At 37.4% G+C, this 13,989-nt stretch overlaps 1 protein-coding gene across 1 annotated transcript in view; it reads left to right on the top strand.

Annotated features, from left to right (window-relative positions):
• LOC135096775 (girdin-like) overlaps positions 1 to 13,989 on the top strand; it is a 71,629-nt gene that overhangs the window by 49,388 nt on the left and 8,252 nt on the right. The window contains exons 13-27 of the mRNA XM_063998524.1: positions 525 to 650; positions 1,184 to 1,504; positions 2,105 to 2,230; positions 2,977 to 3,110; positions 3,637 to 3,736; positions 4,246 to 4,355; positions 6,073 to 6,117; positions 6,925 to 7,066; positions 7,496 to 7,615; positions 8,419 to 8,679; positions 9,118 to 9,291; positions 10,124 to 10,258; positions 11,023 to 11,223; positions 11,880 to 12,025; positions 12,743 to 12,835. Coding sequence (XP_063854594.1) covers positions 525 to 650; positions 1,184 to 1,504; positions 2,105 to 2,230; positions 2,977 to 3,110; positions 3,637 to 3,736; positions 4,246 to 4,355; positions 6,073 to 6,117; positions 6,925 to 7,066; positions 7,496 to 7,615; positions 8,419 to 8,679; positions 9,118 to 9,291; positions 10,124 to 10,258; positions 11,023 to 11,223; positions 11,880 to 12,025; positions 12,743 to 12,835 — 2,234 coding nt within the window. The remainder of the gene's footprint in view (positions 1 to 524; positions 651 to 1,183; positions 1,505 to 2,104; positions 2,231 to 2,976; positions 3,111 to 3,636; positions 3,737 to 4,245; positions 4,356 to 6,072; positions 6,118 to 6,924; positions 7,067 to 7,495; positions 7,616 to 8,418; positions 8,680 to 9,117; positions 9,292 to 10,123; positions 10,259 to 11,022; positions 11,224 to 11,879; positions 12,026 to 12,742; positions 12,836 to 13,989) is intronic.

The raw sequence follows: 13,989 nt of genomic DNA, 5'->3' as shown, positions 1-13,989 counted from the left end.
TGATTTGTACTTGTCTCTGCTGTGTTCGTTATTCCTGCAGCAAAGTTTTAATTTTGTTTGTTTTGATTATGATGCAGTTTTCTTGAGAAATCTTGTGATATTTTGGTTGGCTTATCTCCATTATTTACAGTTTTACCTTGTTTATTTTCAAAACATAATTATTTCCTTTGCATTATTTCTACAACAAGGTCTTTATTTATGTTTATTATGAAGCAGTTTTCTATTGAATTCTTGTGATATCTCAGTTATCTCATCTCCATTATTTGTACTTCCACTCTGTTCATTTTCAAAATGTACTGTCATTTCATACCCATCACAATGCCTCTCAAATTGCCTTTCCAGCTTTTCTACCTATATGAACACAAAAACACAACTCTTTACAGTTCTCAAGAACTCCTTTGTAAGCATTTTTAAATTATGATAATCTTTGTTCCTCCCTCACCTTGCACCTCACAGCTTTATATTCCCCAAAAACTCCTGTAGAAGCTTATTAAATCATGATAACCTTTATTCCTCTCTCACAGACCATCACTGCACTGAGGGAGAGCTGTGAGCGCCATGAGACCCTGGAGCAGGACTACACCAGCCTGGAGGTGGAGTACTCACGGGTCACCAAGATGCTCTCCAACATGAAGGAAACTGTGGCCAAGGTAGTGCTTCAGTGTTAAATGAGCCTTTGCTTCTCGTCATGTACTAGAAAACACACTTAGTATCTCGTAGAGGATGAGAGGATAAGGTATAAGGTGATGCTTGTGGGTGTCTTAGTATGAATGTGTGGCTCCTTGTCTCAGTTGCCTCTTTTTGTAATGTTATGTAGACTGACAGACACATTGTACAGCCATTAGTCACTCATTGTTATAAACTTTGCCATACATGCTGAAAAACCAGACACTACCATAGATGAATTATACAACTAAAATTAAGGACTGTCACCACATCCCTCTTACATTAAAAAAAAAAAATAAAATTATATATATATATATATATATATATATATATATATATATATATATATATATATATATATATATATATATATATATATATATATATATATATATATATATATATATATATATATATATATATATATATATATATATATATATATGCAGTTGCTTTCTTCACACTTACATTAAGAAAAAGAAAAAAAAAAAAATTAACTGTCTTCTATCACTCACAGTTGGAGAGTGCACAGAGCGACAAGCTGCAAATGCAGTCTGAGGTAGAGCGACTCAACCGCTCAATGGACAGCCTCAAGTCATCCTCCGTTCGCTTTGCTGACCTGGAGATGGAGAAGGAGGCCCAGGTGCAGCAGATCAACCTCCTCCAGAAGCAGCTGACCTCCATGAAGGCCGAGAGGAGCCGGGCAGAGCAGCTGGAGCTGGACCTGCTGGCCACCACTAATGAGGTGCAGAAGAAGAACCGGTCCATCGAAAACATCCAGAAGAAACTCTCAGAGACGGAGAAGGACAAGACGGAGCTGGAGAATGAAAACACAAAGGTGAGGGAAAGGAAAGGGAAACACAAAGGTGATCAAAATGAAAGGGAAACACAAAGGTGAGGGAAGTGAAAGGGAAACCAAAGGTAAGAGAAATGAAAGGGAAAACAAAGGTGAGAGAAATGAAAGGGAAAACAAAGGTGAGAGAAATAAAAGGAAAACACAAAGGTGAGGGAAATAAGAGGAGACACAAAGGTGAAGGAAATGACAAGGAGACACAAAGGTGAGGAAAATGAAAGGAAAAAGCAAAGGTGAGAGAAATGAAAGGGAATGGAGACTGAAGGACAAGTGTAATGAGGTGTACTAACAGCAATAAGAGTTAATGAATTGTACTGGAGTGTGAATTCATATAAGTAAAAGGCATGTGTGTACAATACAAAGATAAAGCTGTATGATTTTATATAAATGCAAACCCTTTAGCCCTTATACAGATTCATGACTTCACCTCTTCTTTTTGTTTCTTTTAATTTACAATGTTCTCAAGTCCAGTGCCAGTGCTTCATATTGTACACCCAAAGAAACTAAACATTACCTCTACAGTGGATTGAGTAAAAAATAACTGGAACATAGAATGAAAATATACATGATAATCCCCCTTTCCAGCTCCATAGAACCGTAGAGACTCTGAAGCTTTCCACCAAGAAGCTGAATGAGCTGGAGAGAGACCTGACAGAGATGGAGGGAACCAATGACCGCCTGGACAGAGAGAACAGATCACTCCAGAAAGAGGTAAGTCAGCATCTCACTGCCAACTTTGTGTCTGGTCAACTTACAAGACATGAAGAGGAATGAAGGAGGACTGGTGTCGTAAGAAAGTTGGCTGTTTGAGTAGAGCAGGAGTGTTACAATAGTTTAAGCATGTGGAGAGAGAAGAAGAAGAGGAAGTGGTGAAGAAGATAAGTGGTGATGTAAGAGACATGAGGCCAAAAAAGGAAGACTAAATGTGGGATAGAGAAACAATGTGAAAAAAGTGATAGATGCAAGAGAGATGTATGTAGGGGCAAAAGAGAGCAGTTATGTGCAGTAGGGATGCATGGAAAACAAACAGTTGTGAGTGTGTGAGTGCATAAATAGAGATGTGGCCTATTTTAACAGGAGGACATCCCTACCTGGTCCAGTCAGCATACTTAGTTATGTGCATGGAAAGGGAATGAGGGGGAAGGAGTTTGTTATGGTAGAGACAAACTAAGAATAGTGCATATATACCATTGTTTTAGCCACACCTCTGTCACTGGGATGAACAGAGAATAGCTGTAGATTTATAATTGGAAATGCAACTTCATAAATCTCTGTTAATGTTAAGAACTATTTACATTATATACACATCATGATTTAGCCTTAACAAACAAAGAAAACCTATTGATGCATGAATAGAGATGCATCTTTACTAACCTCTATTAATGTTGAAAAGAACTAATTACATTATACACACATACTTTAGCTCTAACTCTGTCACTATCCCATTTGTTATTCAGGTGTCAAGACTGCGCAATGCCATGGAGGTGAAGGATGGTCTTATTGATGAGGCAGCCAGCAAGACGTCCACTCTGGAGAGGGATATCAAGAGGTTGAACAAGGAGGTGGAGCATCTGAGAGGCAGTGACAACAGGTGTGTGAGAGAGAGAGAGGGCAACCAGTCATGGGTTTTACATTGCCCAGGAGAATAACACATATCCTAATGTTTAAATAAGAAGTGTGTAAAAGATAGGAAGTCAGATAGATTGGTAGAAGATTTAGATATTTTTACAGCATGACATTAATGTCTAGATGAAAAAATAGTTGAGAATAGATAGATGAGTATAAGAGTAGATAGTTTCTACCAAGTGTAATTTTCTTATATTTTGTTTTCTATCTTTGCTGTGGAAATATATGGCCAGTTGTGCTATGCCTAGGTTCCTGTGGCATAGTAGGGTGGTCTATGAAACTATCCCTTTCCACCATGGTCTGACAGGGCTGAGAGTGTGACTGATGTGTGTATGAATGTGTGGTGCTTTGTCTGGGCCACCCTGTATGGGACTGCTGGCTTGGTATATAGATAAGTAGATAGATCTTTAATTTATTCAGCTTCTACACACATATTTGTTTAGGTCAGCATTATGAAGCCTTAGTTACATCATCCATTGTCAAATTTTCAGAGTTCGTGAAGTGGAGAAAGAGAAGAGAGAACTTGAGCAGCAGATAATTACTGAACGCAAGACTCTCAACTGTCTGAGGGAGGACTTGGTCTCAGAGAAGGTGAGGACATCAGTCTACAACACACAGCACTTACATTTGCTGTTGTGAAGTGTACTGTATTCTCTTTATGAAAATATCCATGATGTTCCTGGCATGTCTATAAGTTTGAATGCTTTCCTTTGTCATTATACCATACAAGAACTAAATAGCTATATAGATGATCATTTCTCCTTAGTTTGTATTATTAGTTTGATTAAGGAATGTTATTGCTTGTATGTGTGAGAGTATATGCATGTGGCATTGTTTTTAGCTACATCCTACTATGTATTAGTTTGGTATATGAATAGACAGACAGTTTACATACTTAGTTATTTAAAGCCACATTCTTATCCCAGTTCTCCTTAGTTCAAATTATTAGTCTGATTAGGGAATGAGATACAATTTTTGTAGATGTGTGTTATATCTTATCTTTTTATTACCCTGGTACAATATAAATGCATAGATAGACAGTTTAAGCATATATTTGATAAAAGCCACATTCCTTACCTCTGTACATACTCTTGCCACAGGTGAAGACCCAGCAGCTCACCAACCAGCTGGACAGCCTCACTGCAGATCTGTCCAAGCTCGGCCTCAACGCCAACAACCTCACCGCACCAAACTCCGACAGCGACTCAGAGTAAGTGGATCCCTGGATTTCTGCAAAGGGCATGACTTCCTGCTGGTGTCCCTTTCATTACTAGATAATTTTTTTCCCCTTATTACTTACAACTTTTTTATAAACATACTTTTTTCACACTACAGTTTCTTGAATAGTTATATAACCTAGAAAAACAAAATTAATCTCCCATTCTTTCTTTTTTCTTTGTCTATGCAAGGGATTTTCTTTCAGTGCTCTTAATTTGACAAAGGGTAACCATAACAGTAATACTAATGGTTCTTTTCCTCTTTCCTAAATTTATGAATAAAATTAATCCAAGACACTAGTTCAGTTATAACATTCTAACACCACTTTCAATGATAAAAGCCAGCCATCTGATTATAGTAATGTTAATGTACAAGGGAAATGAAGAGTACTTAGCCTGCATGTGAAGTAAAGGAGGTTTCAAGATCTATCTATCCACCAGGCCAGCAGTCCCATGTGAGGTGACCCAGACAAAGCACCACACACTTGTACACACATCATTCACATTCTTACCCCAATAATAATGATTTATCTATCTTTCTATCTATACCGAGATACTTATAGTTTTGGATGTTCTTTAGGACTACTCTCTTTTGGGACTGGTATATTTAGTTGGCCTGTTTTTATCACTGTTTTTTCTGTTGCCCACTGCCCTCTTGACATAAGAGTGAAAAACAAAACATGCAGGAGTGGTCATTCAGGGTCAAGGCAGAGAGGCCAACTGACTGATTGACTGATAAGATTATGGCATCACAACATACAACACTGGGATCATATGGCACTTGAGGGGCCTCTGCAGTACTGGTGTGGCCTGCCAAGAGTGAAGAGTGTGTGATGGAGCAGCCAGGCACCGGGGGACCTCTTCTTCTCCCACCACACGTCCTCCACACTCAGAATCCAAACCCACATTTTGTTTATAGTGCTAAAATGAAATTTTTTTTTCTTCTTTTTTTTCTTTTTCTTTTAATGTAAGAGGGAACAGACCAAGGGCAATGAAAAGAATGAAAAAAATAAAAGGCTTGACAAGGTGCCAGTCCCAGAAGAAAGGTCAAAAGGATCATCCAAAATTGGAGGATAAGTGTCTTGAAAATGGGATCTGATTCCAAGGGGACGCATTCACAGTTTACACAAGCAGTTAAAGATACATGTTGATCATTTAGTGTTATTGTGTTCATGTTTATTAATGGAATCCATTATCAAGAGCATGTACTTTTTGTTTATTTGAAAAGATAGAGGACTTTCTTATCTTTTTTTAACAGCAGTGTAGAAGAAATTATAAATATAACATTTTTGGACAGAAGATGTCCTCATTTTTCTTTCTTTCAAATGATGTTATTATCATTATTGTTTTTATTTTATTTATTTGTTCATTTTATGTTTTTCTCATTTTAATTGTATTTCATTATTTTATATAATTTAATTTCATTGTATTCTATTTTATTTATTTGTTTACATATTTATTTTTTATTTTATCTATTTTTTTTTATTTATATATTTTGTCATTTAAAGGCAGACAGAAGCACATAATAAAACAGTGACTCTGAACACTGCAAGTCTGACAGTTAGCAGCAGTTAAAAGGGATCTCACACACCTATCACTAGTGCTAGAATCATCACTTACTTTACTAACAGGCTAGCTTAACAATACCTTAGACTCTACTGATATGAATCTTACCTGAATAAAGTTCTAAGAAGCTTAATATGGTTTCAGCTTACAAATATCAAGAATAGTTCGCAGCACAATGAAATTAAACAGGTACAGTTATCAGAGACCATAAATGTACAATAGTCATGATTGAAAGTGAAGTAACTTGCCACATTTACTTTCACTGTGTTTAAAACCTTCTTGTAATCTCATGTCCTCTGGTGTGCCAAGAGTCCATTAGTTGTCCAATGGCATAATTTGTTTCTCAGCAGTTCAGAGGACATAAGATTGAGAACACAAAACACAGTGGAAGTGAAGAGCATATTCTGGAACTCTTCCACACCACATCTCTGCTACATTCAAAAGGCTCTTGTTGTTGAAGTTACATGGGTTTTTAAGGGTGTTTCTATGTTTCTAGTGACAGATTACCAGGTTTTCTTCATTATTGACTGGAGAAACACTCTTGAGAACCTGCCTAACCATCTCTGTGGCCTTTGAAAATAGTTGTGGTGAGAGAGAGAGAGCAGTGTTTCTGAATATGGGCTTGAGTGTGGAATGTTTCTTGACTACCAACCAGGACTTTACTATGTTGGCAGGCTGTAGTGTGCTTCATCTTGCCTCTCTTCCTGCCTATCCCCTTAGCACCAAGAAAGATGTGCTGCTCTCAGATAACACCACACTTCACATGCTCTTGCTTACTTTGATAACTCCCATACGCTTCCAGTGCATGAGTTGTGTGAAATAACTAAAAATAAACTGCTTTGTGTGAAATAAGCTTTTGAAAAGATGAAAACAATGAAAGAAGTAGTTATCTGTTTACCATTCATTGCTTTTCAGATTATTAAAAGCAAATTATTGTACACAGCTTTCGTTAGGTTGCTTTATTAAAAATATTCACTTTCTCTTTGTCTTCCCCAGCCGGTACAAGGCCCTGGAATCCATGTTGGAGGAGACGCTGAAGAGAAGCGTGGAGGTGCGGGAGGAGAAGATCGCATCCCTGGAGTCTCGCCTCAGTGAATCAGTCAACAGAAACAAGGAATTGCGTAACCAGCTGCTGGAGGTGAGCTGAGCAAATGTTTGGGATAATGTGATTCAGTTAGCCTTGTATTTTTTTACTTGGTTCACAGTTTGTGATTAATCTTTGCTTAAATTTCATGATTAGAAAGTTTTTAAATTAATTACAGTTCTTTAATTAGTTGCATTTATTATTTTTTTTATTTTTATCTTATTTTTTTTCTAGTATTCATAAATCTGTATTAGTTGCAGATTTTAAGCATTTATCTTTTATTGCTATTTTCTGGTGTGCAAATTCATAAACATAAACTCTGCACATGTAAACTGAGATGAAGGACAAAATCATCTTATATGTAATGTGAAAACTTGTTAATCGAGTGTCTGCAAATAGAACTTCACCTTAATGTATCTGTTCACTCTAAACATCTCCGTACCATTCCTCCGTGTGCATTACCATCCCTAACACCCATAACAGGTGAAGAGCGAGCTGGAGTCCCTGAGGCAGCGGCACCAGGAGGAGGGCGCCAGCCTGAGCGAGGATGTGTCCCGTGAGGTGGCCAAGCTGAGGGAGTCCATGTATCGAGCCAATGAAGATGTATGTTGAGATCTGCACTGCCTTGTCCTGTGTTCAGTGTATTCTGCCTCTATTTAAATTATTATGTTCTTAAACACCTCATCCCTGTCTCATTTTCTGTGTATTATGTATATTTTACTGCTTAATTTTAGGTTTGCATTCTTAAACACCTTGAACTTTCACCAGGATTATTTCTCAAAGGATAGAGATGATTTTCATGGGTTTTGTTTTAACTGGTGATGCAGAATCCTGTTAGAACTATAAATATGAAAAGTCTCTTAGAAACTCCAGGTACTCACACCAGAGACTATTTAAAGCAGTGAAGAGAAGATACCAAAATGCTTAACAGTATGAACTTTAGATTACATGAAGAATTTTAAAATCCTGCCATTTCAAGTTATGGATGAGATTTCACTTTTTAATCATATCTTGAAATTTGTGTCTTATTTCAATAGCTTACCATTTGAATCCATTTTTGAGATCTCATTTTTTTTATTACATCTCTAACATTATGTCTTGTGTCTTTGATTTTAGTTTACATTAAGAGCTTTTATAACTTGTAACTTCAGTGCAAGAGTTGTCTAACTATCATGTTTCCCCATGTCAAGCATACTGGAATTCTCATTGCACATTTTGAAGCATCATGGAAAGTCACTTTTTATCCTAAGTGGCATGGGTGAAGGAAATGGAAATTAATTAGTCAAGATCTCCATCCATTGCTTAATCTATCCACATAAGAAGAAAACTTTTTTGTGTGTTGTATTTACATATTTCTTCTAATGGTTCTGTGGACATGAATCTCTGAGGTCTTCTTGTGTTTGCAGAAGGTGAGCCTTGAAAATGAGATCACTGAACTCAAGTCCCAGACGGCCAGTTACCGGGAGCAGGTGTGTGCCCTGCAGTCCCAGGTGACCTCACTGTCCAACCAGAACACCGTCATGTCCCAGCACAACGCCAAGCTGCAGGGAGAGAATGCCCGCCTGCAGGTGGAGAACACAACGCTGCAGTCCCAGTCGGCTTCCCTCATCGCCCAGAACTCAGCTCTGCAGTCCACTGCCACCCAGATGGACGCTGAGAAGGACAAGGTGCATGCCCAGGAAAAATAGATCTAGAGTCATATTGAATCTGTTATTGTGAGGTGGAGCTGTCAATGTAGACTGATTTCTGTCAGGAAAAAAGGTCTGTAGGATTGCAGTTCATATAAGTAATGATCACACTAAGCTCTAATGTCTGATGGCAAGAATAAAAAACTATTTTACTCTTACTTGGTGCAACTGTCAAATCAAGGGTGATTTTCACAAAACCTAAGCTGCGTAATTTTGTTTTTAAATTAGTGACCTAAACAAAGAGCCACTGGAAAACTTAATATGTACTTGATTCATATATATTTGAAATATTTTGCTATATACTGAATGGACTAGAAGTAATGAACATAAGAAGTAAGTTTGTTGCATGCTGCCAAGACTAAAACAACATCAATGACAGCAACAATAAGTCGTGTATATGTGTGCGTCTGTGTTCAGGTGCGGCGGTCGTGTGACGAGCGAGGCAGCCGCCTGAGCCAGCTGGTGTCAGACCACGAGGCGCTGCAGCGGCTCCACCAGCAGCTCACCCGGGAGTATGACAGCCTCATTAAGGAGCACAACCACCTCAAGAGTGAACACAAGACCCTCAGGCTGGAGCACAAGGAACTCAAGGTGGGAGTGAGCACTGGATGCCAGCTCCTTGTCATCATGTTGCTGGCTAGGACCCCTTTTTCCTTCTTCATTTTCTTTTTATTAACATATTTTATTAATTTTATTTTATGTTATGTAAGAGAGGTACTAGCCAAGAGCAACAAAATTTATGTGAAAAAAAACCCACTTAGGTGCCAGTCCCCTCCCCTGTACTATATGGATATGAACAAAAGTGTAGTGCTCAAGTTAGATTCTTTGAGTCTGCGATGAGATCATTGTCATAAATGCTTCGTTAGTTTATAGATTCATGGATTTGCTAATTTCAAGGAAGGGTTACAAGTTTATAGATTTATGATTAAACTTATCAGTAATTCACTAGTTTGTCATTGTTGATTTGTTACTCATCTAGTGACATTCATGCTGAATTTGTGTAGTCATTGTGTGTATGTATGTCAGCAAAACTGTGTTGTGGAGAGACTGTTTGTGTATTTAAGGCTTGAACATCAGAAAATATGCAGCATCTATTTGAATACAAGTATACAAAACTAGACCTTATTATTCTGTTTATTGCTGAAAATGTAGATTATTCCTATCAAGCATATTTATTTCCCCTTGTGCATTATAATTGATACAAAGCAGTGATAAAGATGCAACCTTAGTTATGTGCACCGAGAAGCAAATTTTTACTACTATTCCCACTGGTTATAGTCAAGCAGTGGCGGGCATGTCTTGCAATGAGCAGAAAGCAGTTGTAAAGACTCATTCCCAGTCATATACACTAAGAGGGACTTTTTACTACTGTTTCCACTGGTTATAGTCAGGCAATGGTGGTCACATCTTGCCTCGCCCACAGGAGCAGCAGAGTACCATGTCAGCGAGTGAGGATGACTTGCTCAAGCTCCGGGAAGTGCTGGAGTCTGAGATGACCAAGCTCAAGTCTGATTCTACCACACTGGCAAACCTGCGCAGCGAACACTCTCGCCTCAAGGTAAGATTAATAATAGTAATAATAATAATAATAATAATAATAATAATAATAATAATAGTAATAATAGTAATAATAGTAATATTACTATTATTACTGGGAACAGAAAAAGAGCAAATGTAAGGTAAGAAAAAAAAAGTGATAAAATGATAAAATGTGCAGACACAGTTCACTCTAAAATACTTAACATGTAAGAGTACAATACACTGTTCTGTTTGGCCTTGCTTGCTTCTCACTGGTGAAACATGTAGCGACAGTTTGAGAAAATTTAACCCAACTTGCTGAGGTTTGTGGTGGGAAGGTGTCAGTCATTCCATCTTGTGTTGAAGGAACTTATTAGAGACTTTGGGAAAATTTAACTTTCTGAGGGTTGTGGTGGAGAGATGTCAGTCTGTCTCATGCCAAAAGAGCTTATTGAGTGATAGTATGGGAAAATTTAATCTAGCATCTTGAGGGATGTGGTGGAAAGTGCTGATCTACCTAGTGTCAGTGTCAGGATCTCAGAACTTTATTTACTCTTACTCAGTTCATGTTTCTGTTTTGCTTCCCTGATGCAGCTCATGACAGGCAGTTCACTTTCATCACACTCCTTCATATCCCACTTTGCCTAGCCTTGGGTGCCTCTCTGCCTCTCTTATAGATAACAGGCATATTCAAGACACCACCACTTCGTACCAGTAACCTTCTACTATACAACTAAAGAAAGCACAGTGTTAGCATGGTGAATGATGAAAAAACATCTAAACTTAACTAATCTCTGCTTCCAGGATGATTTTCGAAGCCTCTTCTCTGCCAACGAGAAGCTGCGGACCGAGTACAAGTCCCTTCAGGGTGACTATAAGAGCATCAAGACAGAAAATAACACAGTGAAGCTGCGACTGACGGAGCTGAGCGGGGAGCTGAATGAGGCACGGGACCAGATGGCAGCTTTGGATGTGGAGGTGTCCAAGCTCACCAACAAGTGTCAGGTGAGCTGCAAACTGTAGTGCTGCTGTGTGTGTGTATGTATGTGTGGGTGTATGTGTGTGTGTGTCATGCAAGAGAGGTACTGGCTGAAGGCAACAAAAAAGAACAACAAGAAAAAGGCCCACTGAGGTGCTAGTCCCATAAGAAAGGTCTTCCAAACTCCACTTGAGTCATAGATATCATTATGGTTTGTTTGAATGGTAAAGGACTGAGTAGTTTGAGTGTATATGTGAGTTGTGCAGTGGTGGGACAGTCACAATATTGCAGACTCCATAGTCATGGTGACTCCTAGGGCTTGACTAGTGACAAATCAACTATTGAGTGTCATGCCTAGGGTTTGGTGTTGGGCTCCTCCATCTCATGGTTACACTAAAGAAAATTTTTCACTGTTTTGTCTATGGCAATTAGCAGTTTACATAAACTCAGTATTTCAGAGCAAGAGGCAATACATTAGCCTTTCACTTAATTGGTTTTACAAGATGCTTGATGATATGTTTACATCAGATTTTTTTAACTTTATTTTTTATTTATTTATTTATTTTTTATTTATTTATTTATTTTTTATTTATTTTTTATTTATGTATTTAGTCATCCATTACCTTTGTAACCTGAAGTGGCACAGCAGCACAGTACATGAGTGTGTTTGATGTTCCCACAGGTGCTGCAGACCCTGAACCTGACCCTGGAGGAGGACCGGCGCTCCCTCATGTCTCAGGTGTCACTTCTGCTCACCCAGTACCACGACCTCCTCACACAGACACTCGAGGACAAGCAGCACTTCCACCAAGAGGAGAAGAACTTCACGTATGTTAATCTGACCTGCAGTCTTAAGTCCACTCTCCTCTTTTCAATTTGGTGGTTGAATTGAGAAACCTTGTTAGTGCCTGCTCAGCTTGATGATAACAACAATCATTTTATTTTCACCTGGGGGCATAAAGAGATTAATATGAAAGAAATACATTGAATTATACAAAGTAATAAAAATCTTGTGAGACAGTTGCATAGATTATTTGCAATGACTAGGAACTGGTACAGTAATCATTGTGTTGTGACTTTAGACAATACAGAAGCAGAAAAAAAGATAAAAAAATAAATAATACATGCAAACACAATAATTGTCCTGTCATATACTTATCTTTGCCTCATCAAAATATGTTGAGTGATACAAGCAGGCAATAGAAATCTAAATCAAATGAGACAGTTTTTGTATTTATTTATTTATTTGTTTGTTTGTTTATTTGTTTGTTTATTTGTTTATTTATTTATTTATTTATATTTATTTACATATTTATTTATTTATTTATTTATTTATTTATTTGGTTTTTGTTGTGTAAGAGGGTCACTGGCCAAGGTGCAACAAAATTATAAGGAAAGAAAAAAAAAGGCCTACTTTAGTGCCAGTTCTTAAAAGCCTGCCAGATAGACTTAGAGTTGCATAGGTAATTTGTAATGACAGTGAACTGGTACAATAATCATTGGCCTTACTTTATATTTACTAATACATAGCCTTACCTTATCCAGTGACAAGCTGAACAATCTGCGTCGAGGGAAGGAGAAGCTTGAAGAGAAGATAATGGAACAATACCGCCGCATGGACAATTCCCCTTCCAAAAAGTAGGTTTGCAAGATATTCCATCATTAGTGTAGTAGAATGGTTGTACTGTAACTTAGGATTCAGTCACTGTATATTCTGTAAGATACCTATGTTCATTAAGATTAGGGAAAAATAAGTTACTGGTTTTAGTGGATTTCAGAAAATGTGTTTGTGTAATGAAGTTAATTAAGGGTTATATATATGTGTCACTAAGTCTGATTTTATTGACTAGATGTGAATTCCAAGTGAACTTTCCTGAATTCACTTGTTTATTTATAATGCCATTACTCACTTATTACTTCACTTATTATTTAATTCATTACTTCACTCATTACTGCAGTCAGTACTTCAGTCATTACTTCAATCATTGCATCACTAAGAACTTCAGTCATTATGTCACTAAGTACTTCAGTCATTACTTCACTTATTATTTCAGTAATTACTTCACTCATTCAGTAATTACTTCACTCATTCAGTAATTACTTCACTCATTACTTCACTCATTCATTCTTAATTCCTTTCATGATCTTTTATACCATTTTATATAGTTAACATTTCACATGAAAGTACCTACAAAGCATGATTTTAATTTGTTTTTTGTGCATACTAAAATTTGCTATATCTCTTTACTAACACAATATGCTTAAAACTGGGGTGACTTTCCTACATACATATATTTCCTGTCATGAGGCTAAGGCATAGACTAGACATGGTACAAACAACACAAACCTCACCATCAAAACAGTGTATTAGTGTAGGGTATTCTCACAAATGGCACACATACTAACCTTTGGTGCATCAGATAGACTAGTAAAGATTGGACCTCTAAATCTTGTTATGTTTTTGAGTAGTCAGTTTTTCTTGGATAGTATCTTCCTTCAACATAATAATGGTACTTTTGGCTCAGCAGACAAATTAGCAAGGACTAGACATCTAATTCATATTATATTCATGTTCATCAGTGTTTCTCGTCAATGATTAAAGTAGATAGTATCTTCCTTCATCACAATAATGGTACTCGTGATGTGGTGACATACTCCCACTTGACAAAAAAAAGTTACCATAAGGAAGAAAATATTTGGAGGGAACCATTCATTGATCTTAGAAGTAGTATTAGCTATTATGAATCTGGAGCATATTCTATCAGTGGTGTTTGGTCTCTGTCAATATCTGC

The sequence above is a fragment of the Scylla paramamosain genome, chromosome 3, assembly GCF_035594125.1.
Source record: "Scylla paramamosain isolate STU-SP2022 chromosome 3, ASM3559412v1, whole genome shotgun sequence".
Lineage (NCBI taxonomy): Eukaryota > Metazoa > Arthropoda > Malacostraca > Decapoda > Portunidae > Scylla > Scylla paramamosain.
Note: the sequence above shows the minus strand (reverse complement) of the source record. Positions and strands in the feature narration are given on the sequence as shown.